General features: G+C 35.3%; 1 protein-coding gene across 2 annotated transcripts; it reads left to right on the top strand.

Moving 5' to 3' along the window:
* The first annotated feature begins 279 nt into the window (after nucleotides 1–279).
* Nucleotides 280–16974, top strand: LOC149804854 (uncharacterized). Of its 2 annotated transcripts, XR_016416864.1 has the most exons (3): nucleotides 280–514; nucleotides 8446–13997; nucleotides 14028–16974. XR_016416864.1 is itself a non-coding variant. In XM_089945307.1 (2 exons), exons 1-2 carry the CDS (start codon nucleotides 460–462, stop codon nucleotides 9867–9869), a joined length of 1479 nt encoding a protein of 492 aa, XP_089801433.1. In that variant the 5' UTR covers nucleotides 280–459; the 3' UTR covers nucleotides 9870–16974. The 2 variants fall into 2 exon arrangements, 1 of the variants encoding a protein (XP_089801433.1); XM_089945307.1 differs by having other exon boundaries at nucleotides 8446–16974.
* Nucleotides 16975–20857: the final 3883 nt, after the last annotated feature.

Below are 20857 nucleotides of genomic sequence, written 5' to 3'. Positions count from 1 at the left end.
AGTGTTATTTCAAAGATATATTCATATAAGGGAAATAGAATAATTCCATTTCGCATAAAACTGTTCATTATGCCCCGTTTAGCAAAACTAATCCATTTGCGTTTAAAACGTACCGTTTTGTCTACATGGGAGCGCAGTGAACGGTCGAAACTTGGCTAGCGAAGAGTCCTGGCAGGTAGAATCATTTGGCTACGTGACGAGTAACGCATTTCGCAACTTCATGGTCAATAAGTGCAGAAATAACACTCAGACTGGTTTGTAACTAAAGAAGCGATTCTATCTGATCATAATATCCGAGGGACAAACCAGTCGAAGGCCAAAAAATGTTGTGACAACTTCGGAGAATATATTGTGCACATGGTTTCTTTATGAATTTTAAATCTGGTGGAACTTTGACATTTCGAAATCGAGGAATCGGTTTCCACTAGCTGATCTTGAAAATTGTTGACACCCTGCAAAATGAGTATCAAGCTCTCATTTCTCCTGAACTTCATTGCCGCGTGCAGTTGCCAAGGTATGACACCCGTCCATTGACTTATGACGATGAATGGGTGGACAGGTGTACTGTACTGAAATCTAAATGTACTCGTTTGTGATACTTATATTTGTTTCTTCTATCTGAAATCCGATTTTAACAAATAAATCTTAGCATAAAGCTTATGGTTAAGTTACCGTTTTATGATCCACTATTAAATTACCTGTAATGTTAAGAAATGGGCGTGAACACACATGTAGACTGATTCATCTGCTATTTTCGTGTTACGTAAGGTTATTATAATATACAAACTGCGCAAATACTGTTATCAAGAATTTTCAATATATAATTTTTAACTTGCATGAAAACAAGAGAATTTGTTTTGGAGCTACTAAATTCTAATCCTGTAGTAAATCATCATTATTAAATTTACGGGGATGAATATATTTAGTACATTAACCAGTTGTCGACATTTTTGTTAACTTTAGTGAATGGAAACCCAAATTAACCACATATTTCAGTAAGTAAACTCTAAATAAAGAATAAAGTTTAAAATATTTAACTGTCAATGAATTGAATCATTGATTCATTTTTGATTACCTGAAAAAAAATTTGTTTTCGCAATTTTTAAATAAATTTTTCTATGTATTATCATCAACTTGAAAATTATTGTTCTGTTTATTATTTATTTATTTATTTATTTATTTAGTTATTTTATAACAGGTAGATGTGTGAAAATGTATTCATGTCATCTGGTACAGCTTGCTATTCAATTTGATTTTTCACCATGTTTGCAAATGCATGATATACTTTGGTGCTGGATGTTGTAATAAAATATAGAATATATAAAAACTTCAAACATTTACTTATTTTTTGTTTGTTTATCAGCATCATATTGGATGTGTTTCATAAAGAGTAATGAAATTAATCCTGCACACAGAGACATATGCAGTCAGGAAGATGTATCAAATTTAAAGGATGGATTGATTAACAGAAATGCAGTCAGATGCATGTTGATACACACAGTATATCATTTTTCATGGCATACAAGTTTTCATCAACTCTTAAACTACTCAAAGTAGCCTATGTTAATTATATATTGGATCTTTTAAACAGCATCATATAAATCCTTGAGCTATAATATCCTTTGCCCAGTAACCCATGAGAGCTAAATTGCGTGTCTCAAGACAGGGTGTTCCAAAATCTTCAGCACAATGGGTCACATGGACTACAACTGTAAAGTTCATGGGATATATATATATATATATATATATATATATATATATATATATATATATATATATACAGTACTGATAGAACTGACATTTTGTATGAACATAGGCCAACAAAAAAATTACCCACATGCCTGTAGTAGGACCATTCTAGCTTAAGGCAACCAAATGTATCAGTCAAAGCCCAGTTGGGGAACTTGATTTTGATGGCTGTGGTTTATAATGAGAGCCTGGTTATTATGATCAAAAATGAATTTTTATGGGTTTGCTTGTTATCATTCATTCCAGGAATTATTATCCACTAAAGTGTTAACGACTCTTGGTCTTAAATTAAGTAACAGACAGTACATGTATTAAAGTAACAGATAGTACATGTATTGATGTAACAGACAGAACATGTATTGAAGTAATGAGTACATGTAGTGAAGTAACAGACAGTCCATGTAGTGAAGTAACGAAGTAACAGATAGTACATGTAGTGAAGTAACAGACAGCACGTGTAGTGAAGTAACAGATAGTACATGTAGTGAAGTAACAGACAGCACGTGTAGTGAAGTAACAGACAGTACATGTAGTGAAGTAACAGATAGTACATGTAGTGATATAACAGACAGTACATGTATTGAAGTAAGAGACAGTACATGTAGTGAAGTAATGAGTACATGTAGTGAAGTAACAGACAGCACGTGTAGTGAAGTAACAGACAGTACATGTAGAGAACAGAGTACATGTAGTGAAGTAACAGATAGTACATGTAGAGAACAGAGTGCATGTAGTGAAGTAACAGACAGTACATATAGAGAAGTAACAGACAGTACATGTAGTGAAGTAACAGACAGTACATGTATTGAAGTAACAGAGTACATGTAGTGAAGTAATGAGTACATGTAGAGAAGTAACAGAGTACATGTAGTGAAGTAACAGACAGTACATGTATTGATGTAACAGACGGCACATGTATTGATGTAAATGATAGTACATGTATTAAAGTAACAGATAGTACATGTATTGAAGTAACAGACAGTACATGTAGTGAAGTAACGGACAGTACATGTAGTGATATAACAGACAGGACATGTATTGAAGTAACAGATAGTACATGTATTGAAGTAACAGACAGTACATGTAGTGAAGTAACGGACAGTACATGTAGTGATAGAACAGATAGTACATGTAGTGATATAACAGACAGTACATGTATTGAAGTAACAGATAGTACATGTAGAGAAGTAACAGAGTACATGTAGTGAAGTAATGAGTACATGTAGTGAAGTAACAGAGTACATGTAGTGAAGTAACAGACAGTACATGTAGAGAACAGAGTACATGTAGTGAAGTAACAGACAGTACATGTATTGATGTAACAGACAGCACATGTATTGATGTAAATGATAGTACATGTATTAAAGTAACAGATAGTACATGTATTGAAGTAACAGACAGTACATGTTGTGAAGTAACGGACAGTACATGTAGTGATATAACAGACAGTACATGTATTGAAGTGAAGTAACAGATATTACATGTAGTGAAGTAACAGACAGTACATGTATTGAAGTAATAAGTACATGTAGTGAAGTAACAGACAGTACATGTTGTTGTTGTTGTTGTAGGGTTTAACGCCATTTTTCAGCACACGATAGGCTATACATGGTGGCTAGTATTAATGGTGGAGGAAGAACCCGGGAAGAACCACCGACCCTCAATAAGCTACTGGCAAGCTTTCTCACATACCCACATTGGCCAAATCCGAGACTCAAACCTACGCAGATAGAGGTGAGATGGCAGTGATCCGTAACGGAGAGCGCTTTAGACCACTTGGCCACTCAGGGCCCCGACAGTACATGTAGTTAAGTAACAGTAAATGTAGTGATGTAACAGTAAATGTAGTGATGTAACAGACAGTACATGTAGTGAAGTAACATACAGTATGTGTAGTGAAATAATAGTACATGTAGTGAAGTAACAGACAGCACGTGTAGTGAAGTAACAGACAGTACATGTAGTGAAGTAATAGACAGTACATGTAGTGAAGTAATAGACAGTATGTGTAGTGAAGTAATAGACAGTACATGTAGTGAAGTAATAGACAGTATGTGTAGTGAAGTAATAGACAGTATGTGAAGTGAAGTAACAGACAGCACATGCAGTGAAGTAACAGACAGTACATTTAGTGAAGTAATAGACAATACATGTAGTGAAGTAACAGACAGTATGTGTAGTGAAGTAATAGACAGTACATGTAGTGAAGTAATAGACAGTACATGTAGTGAAGTAATAGACAGTACATGTAGTGAAGTAATAGACAGTATGTGTAATGAAGTAATAGACATTATGTGTAGTGAAGTAACATACAGCACGTGTAGTGAAGTAACAGACAGTACATGTAGTGAAATAATGGACAGCACATGTAGTGAAGTAATAGACAGTATGTGTAGTGAAGTAATAGACAGTATGTGAAGTGAAGTAACAGACAGCACATGTAGTGAAGTAACAGACAGTACATTTAGTGAAGTAATAGACAGTACATGTAGTGAAGTAACAGACAGTATGTGTAGTGAAGTAATAGACAGTACATGTAGTGAAGTAATAGGCAGTACACGTAGTGAAGTAATAGACAGTATGTGTAATGAAGTAATAGACAGTATGTGTAGTGAAGTAACAGACAGTATATGTAGTGAAAACAACAATTTAAGTAACATTAAAAAACTATTTATTTTTGTACAATGCAAAGTGCAAATTTAAAAGACACAGTATTGGGAATTAAATCCAAAATAATCCTAAATATCTTATCAAAGTCCAAAAGCATAGAATTTTCCACATGATTTCCAATAGTCTTGAATGTCGTGATATTCCACAATCATGCAATCCAGAATGTCTTTGAATGAGTTGACAATGATTCCAAAATAATGTTTTAATCAATCCATTGTCAATGAATACTTGGTAATTCCATCAAATTAGATAAATAGTTTCTCTCAAATTTTATTTGAACACACCTGTAAACTTTGATAACAATTGGACTCCAGAGACTGATAGGAACAGGGGCAGTGTGAGACAGTATGGCGCCCTGTGTGAAATAGACTTTTGGTACCCCACCTCCATATTAAAATATTTGCTGATAAGAAAGATTGTAAGAAATTGATGTAAGCTATGACCAAATTAAAAGGTTTTCATATGAAGGAAAAATAAGGTTTTGTTTTATTGTAGCTCCATTGTCTCATTTTTTAGCCCCCATTTTCTTTGATTTGGCACCCCTTTCAAAATAACTCCTTGTGCATGTGCACTGTTCACACTTAGGTTTTTTCAGCCATGTATAGGAATTAATGATTTATTTACCAAGTTCCTATTTTAATACACATTTTCACTTGATCTATATGTAAGTGATTTCATTGAAAAATTCCAATTCAAATTATAACGAAGTTTGTTCTAGAATATTCTAAGCTCATAAACAGCCTATTTGTAAGCTACAATAGTGGACAAAAGTTAGTCATGCAAACAATCTGTAAATGACCATTATCTGAATGTACAATCTACAATCATGGACGAAAATTAAGTACACAGTATAGATATAAAATAAGAAAAGATTGATACAAACTTTCCATACTCAACCAGAAGTAATAGTCCTCCTTCCTGTGACAATTCAGCTATTCAGGAGTGGCTGATTCCAAATGTTAAGCTCACTGTAACAAGCTTAGATTATTGTCTTGCAAAACAACAACTATTCTAAGATGTAAATACTTGCACTGTGCTATTTATGATGATCTTTTCTTTTTTCCTTTTATTTTTTTTGAAAATTATGACAGTGTAATATAAAAATATATATTTAGTAACATGCATGATACATAAACAAAATTTCCACATGATGAAGTCAGATATTGTAAGTTTTAAAAATTATTAAATGAAAAAATGAATGTTATATTGTGAAGACTATCAAAGTTCATCTGGCTGAAGCTTATGGTAATATTCATATCAAGACATAAGCTTGGAAACATTTGAAACTTATACATGTAATAATTCTGAACTGAAAAATAATCCCATCAGTGCATAATGCAGAGAAAGACTTCACAATAAGACAGCAAAATGTTACATTTACAGGACAAATTATAATTTATAGACAGACACATACCTATCTATTTTAGCACTTTGAAATTGGTTCTTTTATATTGATTTTATAGTTCCTTTGTGCTTCCATAGCATATAGGGCAACTTTTGAACCATAAATATTGAAATCACGATGTTCATTAAATCGTACATTTTTTATATAACTTATTCAGAAATAAAGTTAATAATCTGATCAGACATTTGCAGTATAAAATGTGATTTAATGTTGAACAGCCACATGTTTTGGTTGCCATCCTGAACAATCCAGACAACCAGTATTTTAAAGGTGGTTACCCAGGGACAACCATAAATATTCAACATTTCTTACCCCTCCAGTGAACACTCTGGATGATTTTGTGAAAGGATATTGAAGGGAAAAGAATCGAGGGATTTGAATTGAAATGAATGAAAGGTATTGAAGGGAACAAATGTTTTGTTTATCATGCTTCTTGATTAGCTTTTGAAATGACTTGCTTGGCTTCAAGCAACACCACCAGATAGATATACATGTGTTGATAGTCATGTGACCACTACAGCTATGGGAGTGGAAGTTAAATATACTCAAATGTTTTTCATATACTGCATATTTAGACTTGAGGTAAAAGTAGGCATGACAGGTTTGTAGTATTTATAAACTTAAACATGTATTGGTAGTGGACTACAAGGGAATAATGGTAGAAGGGTAAAATAAGTTCCAAAACTGGCAACGAGCTTTGTGTGACACGACTGTTATTGATAACCGTATTGCTTAAATGACATAATATAGCAAATTGCGACACGGTAGAAGTCAAAACCAGCTTTCAGAAAGCATCATCTGCTTCTTGCAAAATTACCCCCACCCCTCACAATGGATCAGTTGAGGGAGATGGGAGGGATTAGATCTTCAAACACGTCTTAGAAAATGATAATAAAAAATTGTATCTTTTCATCTACTTGCATTTTGTATTTCTTCGACAAGTATTTTGTCCCAAAGGTCTAATACATGATGAAACACAGCCATATAATAAAGTTAAAAACCAGGGACTACTGTAATGTCTGTGGCAAAGGCTCTTTTGGCAATCTTTGAAATATAGGGTTTTGATCATATTTTTATGGTTATAGGGTTTTGATCATGTTTTTATGGCTATAGAGGTGTTGAAACAATTGAGAAAAATTAAATGACCCAACAGTTGTATTGGATAATTCTGGGTACCTTATATCCAGTATATCAATTAATTCAACAGTCATTTGAGTTGATCTATCTGATCAGTATGACTATTTTCATTTTTGGGTTCTCTGCTTTTTTTGCAGTTCATGGTCTGCTTAGTTTTTAGTAACCTATCCTATAAAAAGTTGCATTTTGTGTTTCAGAAAATTATAGTTGGTCATGATAGTTTTTGGCTTTCAGAGATATAAAAAGCTGTAATTTGATTGGTAAATCAAAAGGTCAATATACTATGAAGTGCATTTTCCAAATTATGTTTTCCACTTTAAGAAATATAACAGCTGTAATTAGATGCATGAAACAAAATGTCAGCATAACGTGACCTCGTATAAGTGCATTTTCCAAATTACATTTTTCACTTTCAGAAATGTAATAGCTGTAATTAGATGCATGAATCAAAATGTCAACATAACATGACCTCGTATAAGTACATTTTCAAATTAAATTTTTCACTTTCAGAAATATAATAGCTGTAATTGGATGCATAGATCAAAAGGTCAACATAACATGACCTTGTATAAGTGCCCATCACATATGCTTATTATAAGTCGATATTGACTTTTAATTGGATTGAAAAATTGGTGTGATTCCAACAAACATTTTTCCATACATTTACTTATTAGTACATTTGAGATCGTGGGTTCGATCCCTGGCCGAGTCATACCAAAGACTTACAAAAACGGTACTAACAGCTGCCTCACGTGGCGCTCAGCATTAAGAGGTTAGTGTTAGGACTGGTCAGCCCGGTGTCAGGATAATGTGACTGGGTGGGACATCATGCTACATGTCTGCGGCATGATGCCCCAGTGCTAGACATCACTATAAACTGCCACATTGCAGACATCGTAGCGATATGACTGAAAAATTGTTAAAGCTACGTTAAAAATCCAAATCACATCACACATCACACATCACTTTTTTCATCCTATGTAATAAACACTAGTATCAAAGTCCAATGATAACACAACACTTTATATAGGTTTAGTAAAGGGTTGATGATTATAACTAATGACTAGTTTTTAGTTCTATTACAGTCAAGGAGAACCAAAAGGGAGAACAAATCTAATTTATAGGCTGGGTTTCTAAATGAAAGCTATAGACAAAGATAAAATGCCAGTGGATAAACTAGATGTAAATCATTCTTCTTACCTGCCATTATGCTAATTAGGAATATTACATTCTATTATAATAGTTAATTTATTTCTCATATGTTTTAGTTCTTTTCTTTAACAACATGTTAGTGACTGAACAACTGTTTATAATTCCTTGCCATTTCTAATGCATGTATAAATATTATATTATTGCTTTGACATCCATTGTTTATAAGAGAAGATCAAATTAATTATGAAAGCGATATTATTATGTTTCATATTTGTAGGCTTACCTATATTTATTCCTGATTTATACTGTAATAATAAGTGTTTTTTCTTCAGATTTTAAGTGGGCATGGCTGGGAGGTAGCAAGTCTGCCATGATTACATCCGATGAATTTGGTCCAGGAGCCAGAAGTGGAAGTGTGGTATGGAAACAAAATGATGGCACAATTTGGATGTTTGGAGGAGCCACACATAATTCAAATAATCAGCTAGTACTTCTCAATGACTTGTGGAAACTAGATTTAGCCACGAATAAATGGACACTTGTTGTAAATGGCCCATCAGCAGCAAAAGACAGCAAGACCACCCCACCCCCTCGACAGCTGGCAGCTGGATGTGGTTTTGGCAATGCTGTATTTATTGTGTATGGTGGTCTAGATGAAATTGGCAATGGGTTGGCTGATACATGGGTATACTATATATCCGAAAATAGATGGTACACGTTATCGGAAATGCAAATTAAGATAAGGAATGTGTCGACAAGTTTAACACCTGGTGCCCATGGAGATTCAGCATGGTGGTGTACTTCAGAGAAGTTGGTGATATTTGGGGGTGTGGATCATGAGATGAAGCTCAGAAGAGACATGTGGATTTTCTCGATGGTCTCCCTTTCATGGTCGGAAGCAAAGGTCTCAGTCAACCTTCCGAAGGATGAGACCTTTGCCTCAAGTTTTGAATATCCTTTGCAACGCTCAGGTGCTACCACCTGGATTAGTCGTGATAAACTGTATCTGTTTGGAGGAAATGTTCAAAATGAGAATCACCGTTCCAGTCACTTCAGTTATGGATACTCTGCTGATATGTGGGAATATGATCCAGGAAGTGACAGCTGGAAAGCATTGAAAGGTAGCAGTGAACCTTGCAGTGCAGTAGGTTCATACAGAATGGTTGGATTGCCCCTGGAAAACAATCTTCCAGGGTGTCGAAGAAAAGCGGCAGCCTGGACTGATGCAAGAAACAATCTATGGATGTTTGGAGGAGAAGGTGTAGATGGTAACCCAGAGGCCATATCCCACACTGCAAAGGCCAAACTTCTTGACGATATCTGGCACTTTGATGTTGAACGAAGGGTCTGGACATGGAAAGGTGGCCCAAAGATGGGTGACATGGGTGGACTGTATGGTATAGAAGGTGAACCAGACAGCAAAAACTTGCCTGGTTCAAGATGTGAAGCAGCAGCATGGAGTTTATATGGTAAAACTTTCTATCTGTATGGAGGTCTTGGACATGATGAGAAAGACGTAGGTGGCCTCCTCAGTGACCTTTGGACTCTGGATATTCATCTGGACCAGCAGGTCAAATTAAATGCACCCTACCCAGCACCTGTGTTTGGGGTTATTTTCGTTGCCCTGGCACTGGTGATCCTGATTTCAGTACTTTTTTTCTTTGTCAGGGGAACTGTAAAGTCAGACTCAAATAAAAGAGCATTATCAGGTAAGGGAGTTGAATACCTACGCCTAATAAACAACAGTGACAATTAATTCCTGTACATGTTCAGAAGTTTTCCCCAGGGAAAAAATGAGTTTTAAATGTCCTACTTAAGCTCATAAAGTAATATTTTTACTAGCGTGTAAGCCTAATTCAACTACAAACGGCAAAAACCCAGATCTGCCATTGCATAATATGCAGGCAGATCTGGGTCAATGCAGCTTGTTAGGAGTAAGCATTAGAACCAACAACATAAACCCTTATCTGCCTGCACATTATGCAATGGCAGATCAGGGTCTTTGTTGTGTGCAGTTGGAATCAACTTATATGCAAGTTTATACCATATAAATTTGTAGCAGTTTTCCAAATCAAATAGTTTTGATACATATTGTTATATTAGTTTGAACTGTGTACTCTCACAGCTTGATCATTAGGGTCAATGAGAAATCCTGAGCACCTCTATTCATCTTGATACACAACTCATGTAACACATTTGTAGGAATCAAATCAAACAGTAAAGGTCACAATTTGGAGGTTTCTGTTTAAACTTAAATTTTGTTTCTTCCTATGTTTGCTGTTTTTAACTTGTAATTGCATCGTGTATGATTCATTTCATTTAAAAGTATGATCCTCGTGAAAGTCGTCACAGATATTATCAGCTCTTGGTTGCATGTATATGCAGAAGTGATCCATCACTAGAAGAAAGTTGTTGCTGTTGTAGGGTTGAACGCCATTTTTCAGCACACGATAGGCTATACATAGTGGCCAGTATTAATGGTGGAGGAAGAACCTGGGAAATCCCCGTAAAGAACCACCGACCCTCGAGAAGCTACTGGCAAGCTTTCTCACATACCCACATTATCCGAATCCAAGACTCGAACCCACGCAGACAGAGGTGAGATGGCAGTGATCCGTAAAGGAGAGCGCTTTAGACCACTCGGCCACTCGGGGCTCCTAGAAGAAAGGACTCAATAATGTAGAAATTATACTGTAGGAAATTGACGACAGGATGTGAAGAAAAGAAAGAGATCCTGAAGAATTTTAAGAAATTGAAACAACTACAGTAAATTCTCATTTTAAGCGAGCCTAACTCCAGGTAACATAGACCTTGATCGGCCATCAAATAATGTACTGGCAAATCAGGATTTGTTTACTCTCGACAAACTGCATAGACCCAGATCTGCCTGAGCATGATGTGTAATCTGAGTCCATGCAGTTTGTAGTTGGACTCAACTTAATAAGTAAATATTTATGGTGATGTTAACATTTCAGTAGTTTTTAGTGAATAATATGAACCTTAACACTTTAAAATTATTAGAAGTTCTTTGAAATGGTATATGAGGGACATAACTCTAACTGTACAATTTCACAACGTTCTTCTTGATCTTCGCTGCTTTTAATCTGTCATAAATCAGTAAAGCAAGGTCTTAATGAAGACACCAGATATGCTCACTTATAACACAAGTGCAACTGCATGGACCCAGATCTGTGCAGTTTGTTAGGAGTAATCAGTAGAACAAAGGGCATAAACCCTGACCTGCACCTTCATTATGCTATGGTAGATCATGGCTTTTGTTTATGCAGTTTGACTCAACCTATAAGCAAGGATATATGGTATGTGTTTGCAGGTCAAAATTCATTACTGCATGCAAGAGCACAACTTATTTGTTCAATATTCGTTTCTCTCACTGCCGACATTTTACATGAAGATTGCCTTAAATGTTTCTACCGCTCTGGTGGGCTAGTGGTTAGAACATTTGCCTTGGATGCAGAGGTAGCGGAAACAAAACCTGGCTGAGAGTCATACTGGTACTAACAGCTGCCTTGCTAGGCGCTCAACATTAAGAGGTTAGTGCTAGGACTGGTCGGCCTGGCATCGGGATAATGTGACTGGGTGGGACATGATGCTACCTGTCTGCGACATGATGTCCCAGTGCTAGACATCACTGTAAACTGCCACACTGCAGACACTGTAGTAATATGACTGCAAAATTTGTTAAAGCTACCCATGTATAAAAAAAATAAAAATTCAAATTGTGTCTAAATCATTTTTCCCTGTTTAGAAGATTTTTGATGATTTTTATTACTTGTCAAAAAATATCCAAGGGAAAAAATGAAAAATAAGTAGTAGGGTGTACATGGAATGCTCTTCTTAATATCTCTCAGTTAATGACACAGTATAATCGGCAGATCTCAATTTTCTGCATCCTTCTTGACATTCAGATATTGAAATAAATGAGAAATATAGTCCTGTTTCCAGTTTTGATCACAATTTGAGACTCTTTATTGCACAAAATCCATCATTAATTTATTTAAATGATGATACGGTCAATAAATTTATAGATTAGTGGCAGGTCAGATCATTATAGAAGGATACCAAGCAAAACAGCAATCAAAGCCTTAGTCAAGGGAAGTAATGCAGTTAGTAATGTTTGACAATATAACTCTTTGTTAATTGTAGAGGCAAATTTCAGGAATTCATTTGGAGAAAACTTTTAAATGAGAAATAGATTTTTAATCTTCTCATAATATTATGCAGAAAGCTTGAAAAATGTGCACTTTGAAGCTTTCTCCATAACTGAATTTTAAGTATGTAAACTATTATATTTAGTATAATTGTTTCATTGTTTACATACTACCTCAGCAAAGAGGATACATTTAAAGCCATTTCAAATTTAATATTTTTGTTATTTGTTTTTCTATAAAAAAGAAGCCCAGTCACAATAAAGTTGACAAAATTGAACATTGATATTTAGTTGCCTGGGTTAGTTGGGCATAGAAATTGCACCATGGTGGAGTCACATTTTATGCATATCAGATTTACATGTATATTTGATTGTATCATATCAAGAGCATATATTTGAGAATGAATTTGAGAAAAAGGGGAAATTAATTGTCATTTTTTTGTGGATATTAATTTTTATTATAGATTTTAGATACAAAGAGAGACAGCCTCTCAAATGAAAGACTGAAAACTCTGTTTTCTTATCCATGAATACTCAGTAGTCTGAAATATTTGGTGAAGGTAACATTGTGTATTCTGTATAATTAGGCCTTGACATTTAATCAACATTGTTTTCATTAAGAGTATTAGATTTTCTTTGAAATTGTATCATTTATGGCCACACTGAATAGCATTTCTACTTGTCCATCAGTGCATCTGGCATTAACATTGTGAATCACATTTGTTTCTACATTCGTTTCTCATAGCAAGAAGTTCTACATAGTTCAGACAGTCTAGGTGTATGTGACCTTAATTTCACTCTCCAGTGATTTAAGTTTTGCAACTGGCATGTTTTTTTTTACACATGTTGCTTGCAGACTTGTGATACATTATTTACACATGTTGCTTGCAGACTTGTGATACATTATTTACACATGTTCATGAATCGTTAGAAGTACTGCAGTATTGAGACAACTGGGTCAGTGTGCCCTAAATTTGATTCTCCTGTGACTTGTTTTCCAATATTTTAAGTTTCACATTTAGCTTACATTTTTAAGACGCATTACCAACAGGCTCCAGAGAATATAGATATGTCAAAAAGTACCACACATTTCATGTAGATTAGATCACTGTAACCTAAATTCCATGCGCAAGTGATTTTTTTGTTTTATGTTGAGTTTTTATCTAGAGGCTCACTACTTGCAGATGTATCACGAGAAGTACTGCATGGTTCAGACAAACTAGGTTGCTGTGACATGAATTTGTATTCCAATGATTAGTGTTTAGCTCAGTTTTTTATTTATATTATTGCTGACAGAGTAAAGAAACTTGTTGAAATATCGATGCCTAATAAGAAGTAATACACCATTAATTCAAACATAACTATGCTTTCCATACAGGCCATAATGCTATTTGCAGTTTTGTTTTTATATTCTTTTTTTTTCTGAAAGAAGGACAAGTTATATTGAGTCTTTAAATTTATTAATTTCACCATGAAAAATAAAAACCCACAAAACGTTTACATCACCAGCATGTGTAAACAACATTGGAAAAGTGATTTGACCTCGAGTTTTTTGTCCCCTTTGTTTTCTAATTCATATTTTCTTCATTTTGTGGTGTCTAATGTCTATAATATGTAATTCTGTGGGTATGATAATATTGTACTTTTCATTATTAGGTATGATAATATTGTACTTTTCATTATTAGGTATGATAATATTGTACTTTTCATTATTAGGTATGATAATATTGTACTTTTCATTATTAGGTATTAGATTATAGCACTACAGTGTAATGTAGTTGTGTTGTCTTATATTATATATGATGTGGTGTCATAGATGCACACAGTTTCTGTTATTGGAATTTTTGACCTGTTCATTTCACTGTTTTAGTTGCTTGTTTGTCCAAACAACAACAATTTTGGGGGGTTAAAATTACCAAACATAAAATAAAGTTTCTTTACTTTAGTGCAATTCCCCATTCCCCAGCCCACATCAGCTAGCGCACTGACTTTATGTATTCCTAGGCAACGACGAGGTCTAATGTGAACCGCTGGGAATCATTTTTATAAAATATATTGCACAAGTGTCAAACAGAAAGAACACTTCGGTTTGATTCTAATGTATTGAAATGATTCATTTTTCTTTACATCTGATATGATTCAGGTATGTCTCAAGATAAAATATCTTGGGTCAATATGCCAGTGGAAAAATGGTGGCTTCCAGTATGCTCCCATCATTGACATACAAAATTAATTTTTCCTGGTCGTATTGATAAAAGATATTTGTTAAAAATACTCTTATTTCATATCACATGTACAAATATTTTTTTTCCAATATATTCAGGTAGGTAGACCCAACTAAACTAAAGTTTTCTTTTCTGTCTGTCACATTTTAGCAATATTTCTTTTCCATATGCTTTATGGCAGTGATTCAGAATACCATGAAGTTCTAAAACATGTATATTGGAGTTGTGCATGAATCTAAGAGATTGTTGTACTACTTAGCAGTTAAAACGAAGTAACATTTTTATCTTGGCTTCTTGGAAATTCTTTTTAGACAGCAGAGCATCAGGCACTTCATGGGACTCTTGTTTTGAAAATGCACTTTGCCAGGACTAAACTCTTACTATTAGACTCATGTCTGATGGAAAAATGTACAAGTCCCAGATGTTGAGCTATCCAATTTATACTTGTATTGGCTTTTTATTATTTGTTTCATCCATAAAATGTTACTAAATGTTGGCACGTCATATTAATACATTTTAGATTGACTAGCGGAATAAGACTTTCCCCTCATCTAGTTACAGTTTTTGTTTTCTTATCTCAACCATTATTTTGCAAACCATTTTATATATATCAAGATATATAATTTAGTATAATTTAGCATATAATGCAGTTTTGGTTGCCAACTTTAAAAGGATCATGCTTTGTTTACAGGTGATATTTTTGCATAGTTGTAAGCTAAATTTTACATTGACATTTTGCCTTCATTTTATTGACGTATCTTATATTGTCTTGTAAATAGTCCCGTTGTAAATGTCAACTGTCAGCCAGTTTTGCAGTGTTGTTTTTCCTAAACTGATATCATACACATTGTGTGCTTGCACTGTTTTTTTAACTTCTTTTTGAAGTGAATTAGAATTAAAGAACTACTCTTTCACACAGAAAAATGTCAACAGATTTGTCAACAGATTATCATTGTAAAACTCACAGACATTGTCAAATCCAAAAAATTTAACAGCACAAGTCTTAGGTTCTATGCATTTTGACTTCACGAATAGAAACTGTTAACACATTTGATTGATGTTTCTTGTTTATTACTTAGACATTAAATTACCATGAGCTATATCTACCCCATTTTATATTAGAAGCAAGTTTGCTACGCTGAATTTATCATCAAGAAATTAAAATGACTTTAGCATTAGTCTTACGACAAAGTGATTGATCAAATATGTGGAATTACTGATCCAACATACAGAATATCTTTATGTAATATATATTTTATATACAACTTGCATATATTTTTGCAATACATTATTAATGATGGTATTGTTGTTTATGTTGCCATCAAGTTTTTGCAATATTTGTATCTTTACATTTTTTTTTACTTAATTTTTAATTAGAGCTATAAAGCCAGTATTGTGCTGGTGTGCATTAAATCATATGCATACGTGCATACCTTTTACTCTGCATTAATAGTTGTATCATGAATAAACATTTGTGCAAGAGCTTTTATTCACAGTACGAGTTACATGAAATGGTAATATAGTATCTAGATCTATTAGAAATGTACTAAAGTGACATTGAAAGCCATTCATATAATTAGCCTATGTAAATGAATAATGTGCAACGGCTGAGTATCAGCTTTACAGATGTTTTTATGTATTACTCTACTGCAGGGGTGCACAACCCCCAGACCCCAACCCACGGGCTGAATCAAACCTGCGAATGTTTCCTATCCGGCCATAAGGGCAAATTAAAACAATGCAGAATTCTGGCCAGTGAACAGTAATTATATTAAAGAAATAAGTGTTTGCAGTCCTCGATTGGTCTTAGAAAATGCAATCTGGCCCTTGGCCAAAAAAGGTATCAGATGTCAAGACTAACTTATTCAAAGGTTATGTGGTAGAGCTTTAGTCCTAGAGTTGCATAAAACTTAGATGTAAAATGCTCCTCCACTTGAATAGCATTGCTTATTCAACACTCCTTGTATCAGTGTACATCACTGTCTAAATATGCAGAGTTGGTGTAACTCGTGGTTTTGCATCTTCTTCCGTTTGTAGCTCGATAGCATTAAACCTGATGTGGAACCAAAGTGTTTCAATCGCGGATTTCAATCATACCATTGGACCAGCCACAGACAGCTACCATTGTGTGTCCTTGGGCAAGGGATTTTACTACAATTGCCTGAGCACTAAATAACCTACTTGTGTTGCTATGCCATATAGCTCTAAACCAAACCAAATTAAGCGTGTAACATGTTCTTTGTCGTGAGATGTGAATTGTATACCTTATGTTGACTTAATTGTCCCAGGAAATCCTGAGAATATATGTAATTAAGTTTGCTACAATTCAGCATGTGAACAATTTCTATCTGATGTTTTTTTGCACCATAATTTACTTTTTATAATGATTATTTTATTTTGGTAGTATATTTTTGTAGCAGTTTGCAACTATTCTCAATATTCTTAATAAATCTGTCAGGTATGCTTAAGTTTCTTTTCTTGTTTATTTTCATACTAAACTAGCATGAGTTGAGATCTGATGTTTTAAACATCTTTGTAATCATCTGTACATGTTTAAAAATCAAATTTAATGCAGGTACATGAATGCAACTGATTACATTTATTTTATATTGAGTACCTAATTGATGGGTCTACAAACTCCACACATTTGCCACAGCTGCCAGACAGTCATAATATATTTGATGTTCCAGACTGTCAGCTATTATTATTTAAAACCTTTTGTCACCATTTTGACATCAGGCAACATCTTTATTATTCAAAACATTTGTCACCATTTTCACATCAGGCATCAGTAATTATTAATTGAAACCTTTGCCACCATTTTGACATCAGACAGCAGCAATTATTATTTAAAACCTTTGTTACGATTTTGACATCAGGCAACAGCTTTATTAATTAAAACCATTCTCACCATTTTGATATCAGACAGCAGCAATTATTATTTAAAACCTTTGTCACCATTTTGACATCGGGCATCGGTGATTATTAATTGAAACCTTTGCCACCATTTTGGCATCAGACAGCAGCAATTATTATTTAAAACATTTGTCACCATTTTGACATCAGGCATCAGTGATTATTAATTGAAACCTTTGCCACCATTTTGGCATCAGTCAGCAGCAATTATTATTTAAAACCTTTGTTACGATTTTGACATAGGCAGCAGCTTTATTAGATTAAAACCATTCTCATCATTTTGACATCAGACATCAGCTATTATTATTTAGAAACTTTCTCACCATTTTGACATCTAGAAGTAGACCTCTTCAACTAACATGGTGCCATCATCCATGGTTTGATAAATGTCCTTACACAGGAGATTAGAAAGAAGGGTGTCAAGTTTAACCTTAGTGTTAAGGCACAGCTATAAAAGGTACCGGCGTACCTATCAATCATCTGAGCAGAAGCGGCGCTGTTGGCAGATGACCTCTATGGACTGATCCTAAAGGCCATATCGATGTTTCAGGAGCAATTGGAAATGTTTGTCAACAAAAGCCCAGACTCGCAGGTTGTCAGATGCAATGAAGTCAAGCTCTACATTTCATAGTACTGGCCGTTTCCAGGCAAATGGCATGTACACCACCCCATACCTTTTAATATGCGATTCCTTCTGCCCTTTACCCAGCCGATGACTATGCTATTCGTCTCGCCAATTATAGTATTATCTAGGGAAGCTACAAATTGACAAGTTTTAATTTTTATGGAGGCTAATGACATTACCAAGTCCGGGAACCTCAATCCCACCATTGCTATCTTTGTCTTTGGCTGGGACCACGCAGTTTGTCCAATATGCATTTCTAATAGTACTAGATAAACTGTCAACCATCAGCAGTTAAGTGGGGCACCCTAGCGACAATGGGAATTAGCATTACAGAGACCCCTGGGCAACTCTAGCGACAATGGAAATTTAACATGGAGAAAAATCGTGGGCAAATCTAGCGACAAGGGGAATTTAACATGGAGAAAAATCGTGGGTCACTCTAGCGACAAGGGGAATTTAACATGGGAATAAATTGTGGGTCACTTTACGTACAAGGGAAATTTAACATGGGGAATAGATCGTGGGACTGTCTAGGGACAATGGGAAATTTAACATTACGGAAACCCCTGGGGGGATATAGCCTCAAGGGAATTTAACATATGGAAATTGAACATGGTGGATCTGTATAGCGTCAAGGGGAATTGAACATGGTGGGACTATCTAGGGACAATGATGGTAGAGGGTCAAACACAACAGAGACAGAAACATACATACACTAGTATAAGCGTGGGATTTATATATAAAGCATTACCAAGACCTGAAATCTTGCTGGGGTGTTCAAAAATTTGCATAATTGTAATGATGCTATAAATAGCTATAATCAAGGAAATGCTCAACGACAAAATGGATGTGACTAAAAGTAACGTTAAAATGACGAAATTGTCCCAGAATTTAAAGGAAAATAAACATATCCCCGAAAATTAAGTTACAATGGTTTAGACTAAAATGGATAAAATTAGTAACTACTTACAATATCAACTTCTGTGACGATCGTGGATAAATACCTATGTATCTATAATCAGCTGAAATTCCTATGAAATCCCACTATCTATTTATAGCTCCAACTTGTGGGTTTTTCCTTTGGAAAATCCCACTATCTTTTTATAGCCTCAGCTTGAGTGACGTTCCTGTTTATGAATTCTAGTATATATGTATAGCTACAAAATGTGGAAATCCCCAAGTCGATATTTATAGTCTCAAAATTTCCAGCGTCAGTGACGTCACTGTACTGAACACTAGGGGATAAATGGCAACAGTGTTGCAAGTGGCTGACCTGAATACGCGCTACTGTAGGTAGGTAGGTAGAGTGTATCTGATAGGGATAAAGGGAGTTTTATAGGGACAAACAGAGACCAATACACACACACACACACACATACACACACACACACACACACACACAACATACGCGCGCAGACACACTCACACACACACATACACACGCACACACACACTCACAACATACGCGCGCAGAAACACTCACACACACACACACACACACACACAGAGGGAAGAGGAAAAAACAAACCCCAAATATACTATCCACACTCGGGAGGAAGAAACAAAACAACCAAATATACGATCTACACAACGTACGCTAACACTCACACACACACACACACACACAGAGGGAAGAGGAAAAAACAAACCCCAAATATACTATCCACACTCGGGAGGAAGAAACAAAACAACCAAATATACGATCTACACAACGTACGCTAACACACACCACACGCGCACACACACACACACACACGCGCGCGCGCGCGCGCGCACCACAGAGGGAAGAAGAATAAAACCATTATACACTATCCACACGGAGTGAAGAAATAACCCTTTACATATACTATCAACAGAGAGTGAAGAAAATAACCCATTATATTCCATCAACAAAGAGTGAAGAAGAAAATTTTTTTGAAAGCACCTAAGCCCTCACCTGCAATGACCAACTCTGCCAAACGCCTACACCCCACCCCACCCCCACTCCCAACACTACAAAACCCATTTAACCCGTTATTTTATGGCATCAGTGTGTGCTTTAGGAAACATCAAGACACAAAAATGATGGATGAATAGACTGACTATTGTTTACGAACTTGCATGCCTAAAGAGCGTGCGTGAAGGAAAACATCCTTCCATTTCAATTCTAACTAAAACATGATCCAGAGGGATAGAGAGAGGTGAAAGAGCACAATTTCATAAAGTGTGAGTAAAAACAAAACACGCCATCCTTATTATACAATGTCAAGACCAAGAGACACTTACGTTTTCTTTCTGGTCTATTCTCTTTTAGAAGGTAGTATGAAATTTCACATCAGGGCCAACGCATCGGCTCACATTGTCAATTTTTCCATTTCCATGTCTTTACTGGCACAAGTTCTTCATCATCTTCAATTTCTTCTTCTTCTTCTTCTGAATCCCTCTTCTCTGTTTCGTCTTGTGTTTTGTTTCTTCTCTTTTCTCGTAGGGCACTCTGAATTCCAGTGTCCTTTCCCCTGACAACGATATTAGGTATCTTGACTTTTGTCTCTCTTTCTTAGACGAAGCAGGTATTTTGGAGACAAATACCCATTTACCTTTGCAGATATAGCAAACTTCATTAGCACACACTTTCGTATGACTCTCATCAAATCAACGACCAAAAGAGTAAGTTTTGTTGCCACTTTCGCCTGTGAATTATGCTTTCGTATGACTTTTAGCAAATATTTGACCAGCAGGTCGATCTGTGCTGACTCTTCCATCTTCGTGATCGTTTGAGAGCGGAATGAATACTCTGACGCTAAGACACTCTCCTTATATACAGGGACCTG

The sequence above is a fragment of the Sinohyriopsis cumingii genome, chromosome 2, assembly GCF_028554795.1.
Source record: "Sinohyriopsis cumingii isolate HCF-2022 chromosome 2, ASM2855479v2, whole genome shotgun sequence".
NCBI lineage: Eukaryota > Metazoa > Mollusca > Bivalvia > Unionida > Unionidae > Sinohyriopsis > Sinohyriopsis cumingii.
This window is presented reverse-complemented; position numbering and strand designations above follow the sequence as displayed.

Coding starts and splice junctions, on each gene's coding strand:
- LOC149804854 (XM_089945307.1), top strand. CDS start 460: ATGAGTATCAAGCTCTCATTTCTCCTGAACTTCATTGCCGCGTGCAGT. Junction 515..8,445: donor TGCCGCGTGCAGTTGCCAAG/GTATGACACCCG, acceptor TTTTTTCTTCAG/ATTTTAAGTGGGCATGGCTG.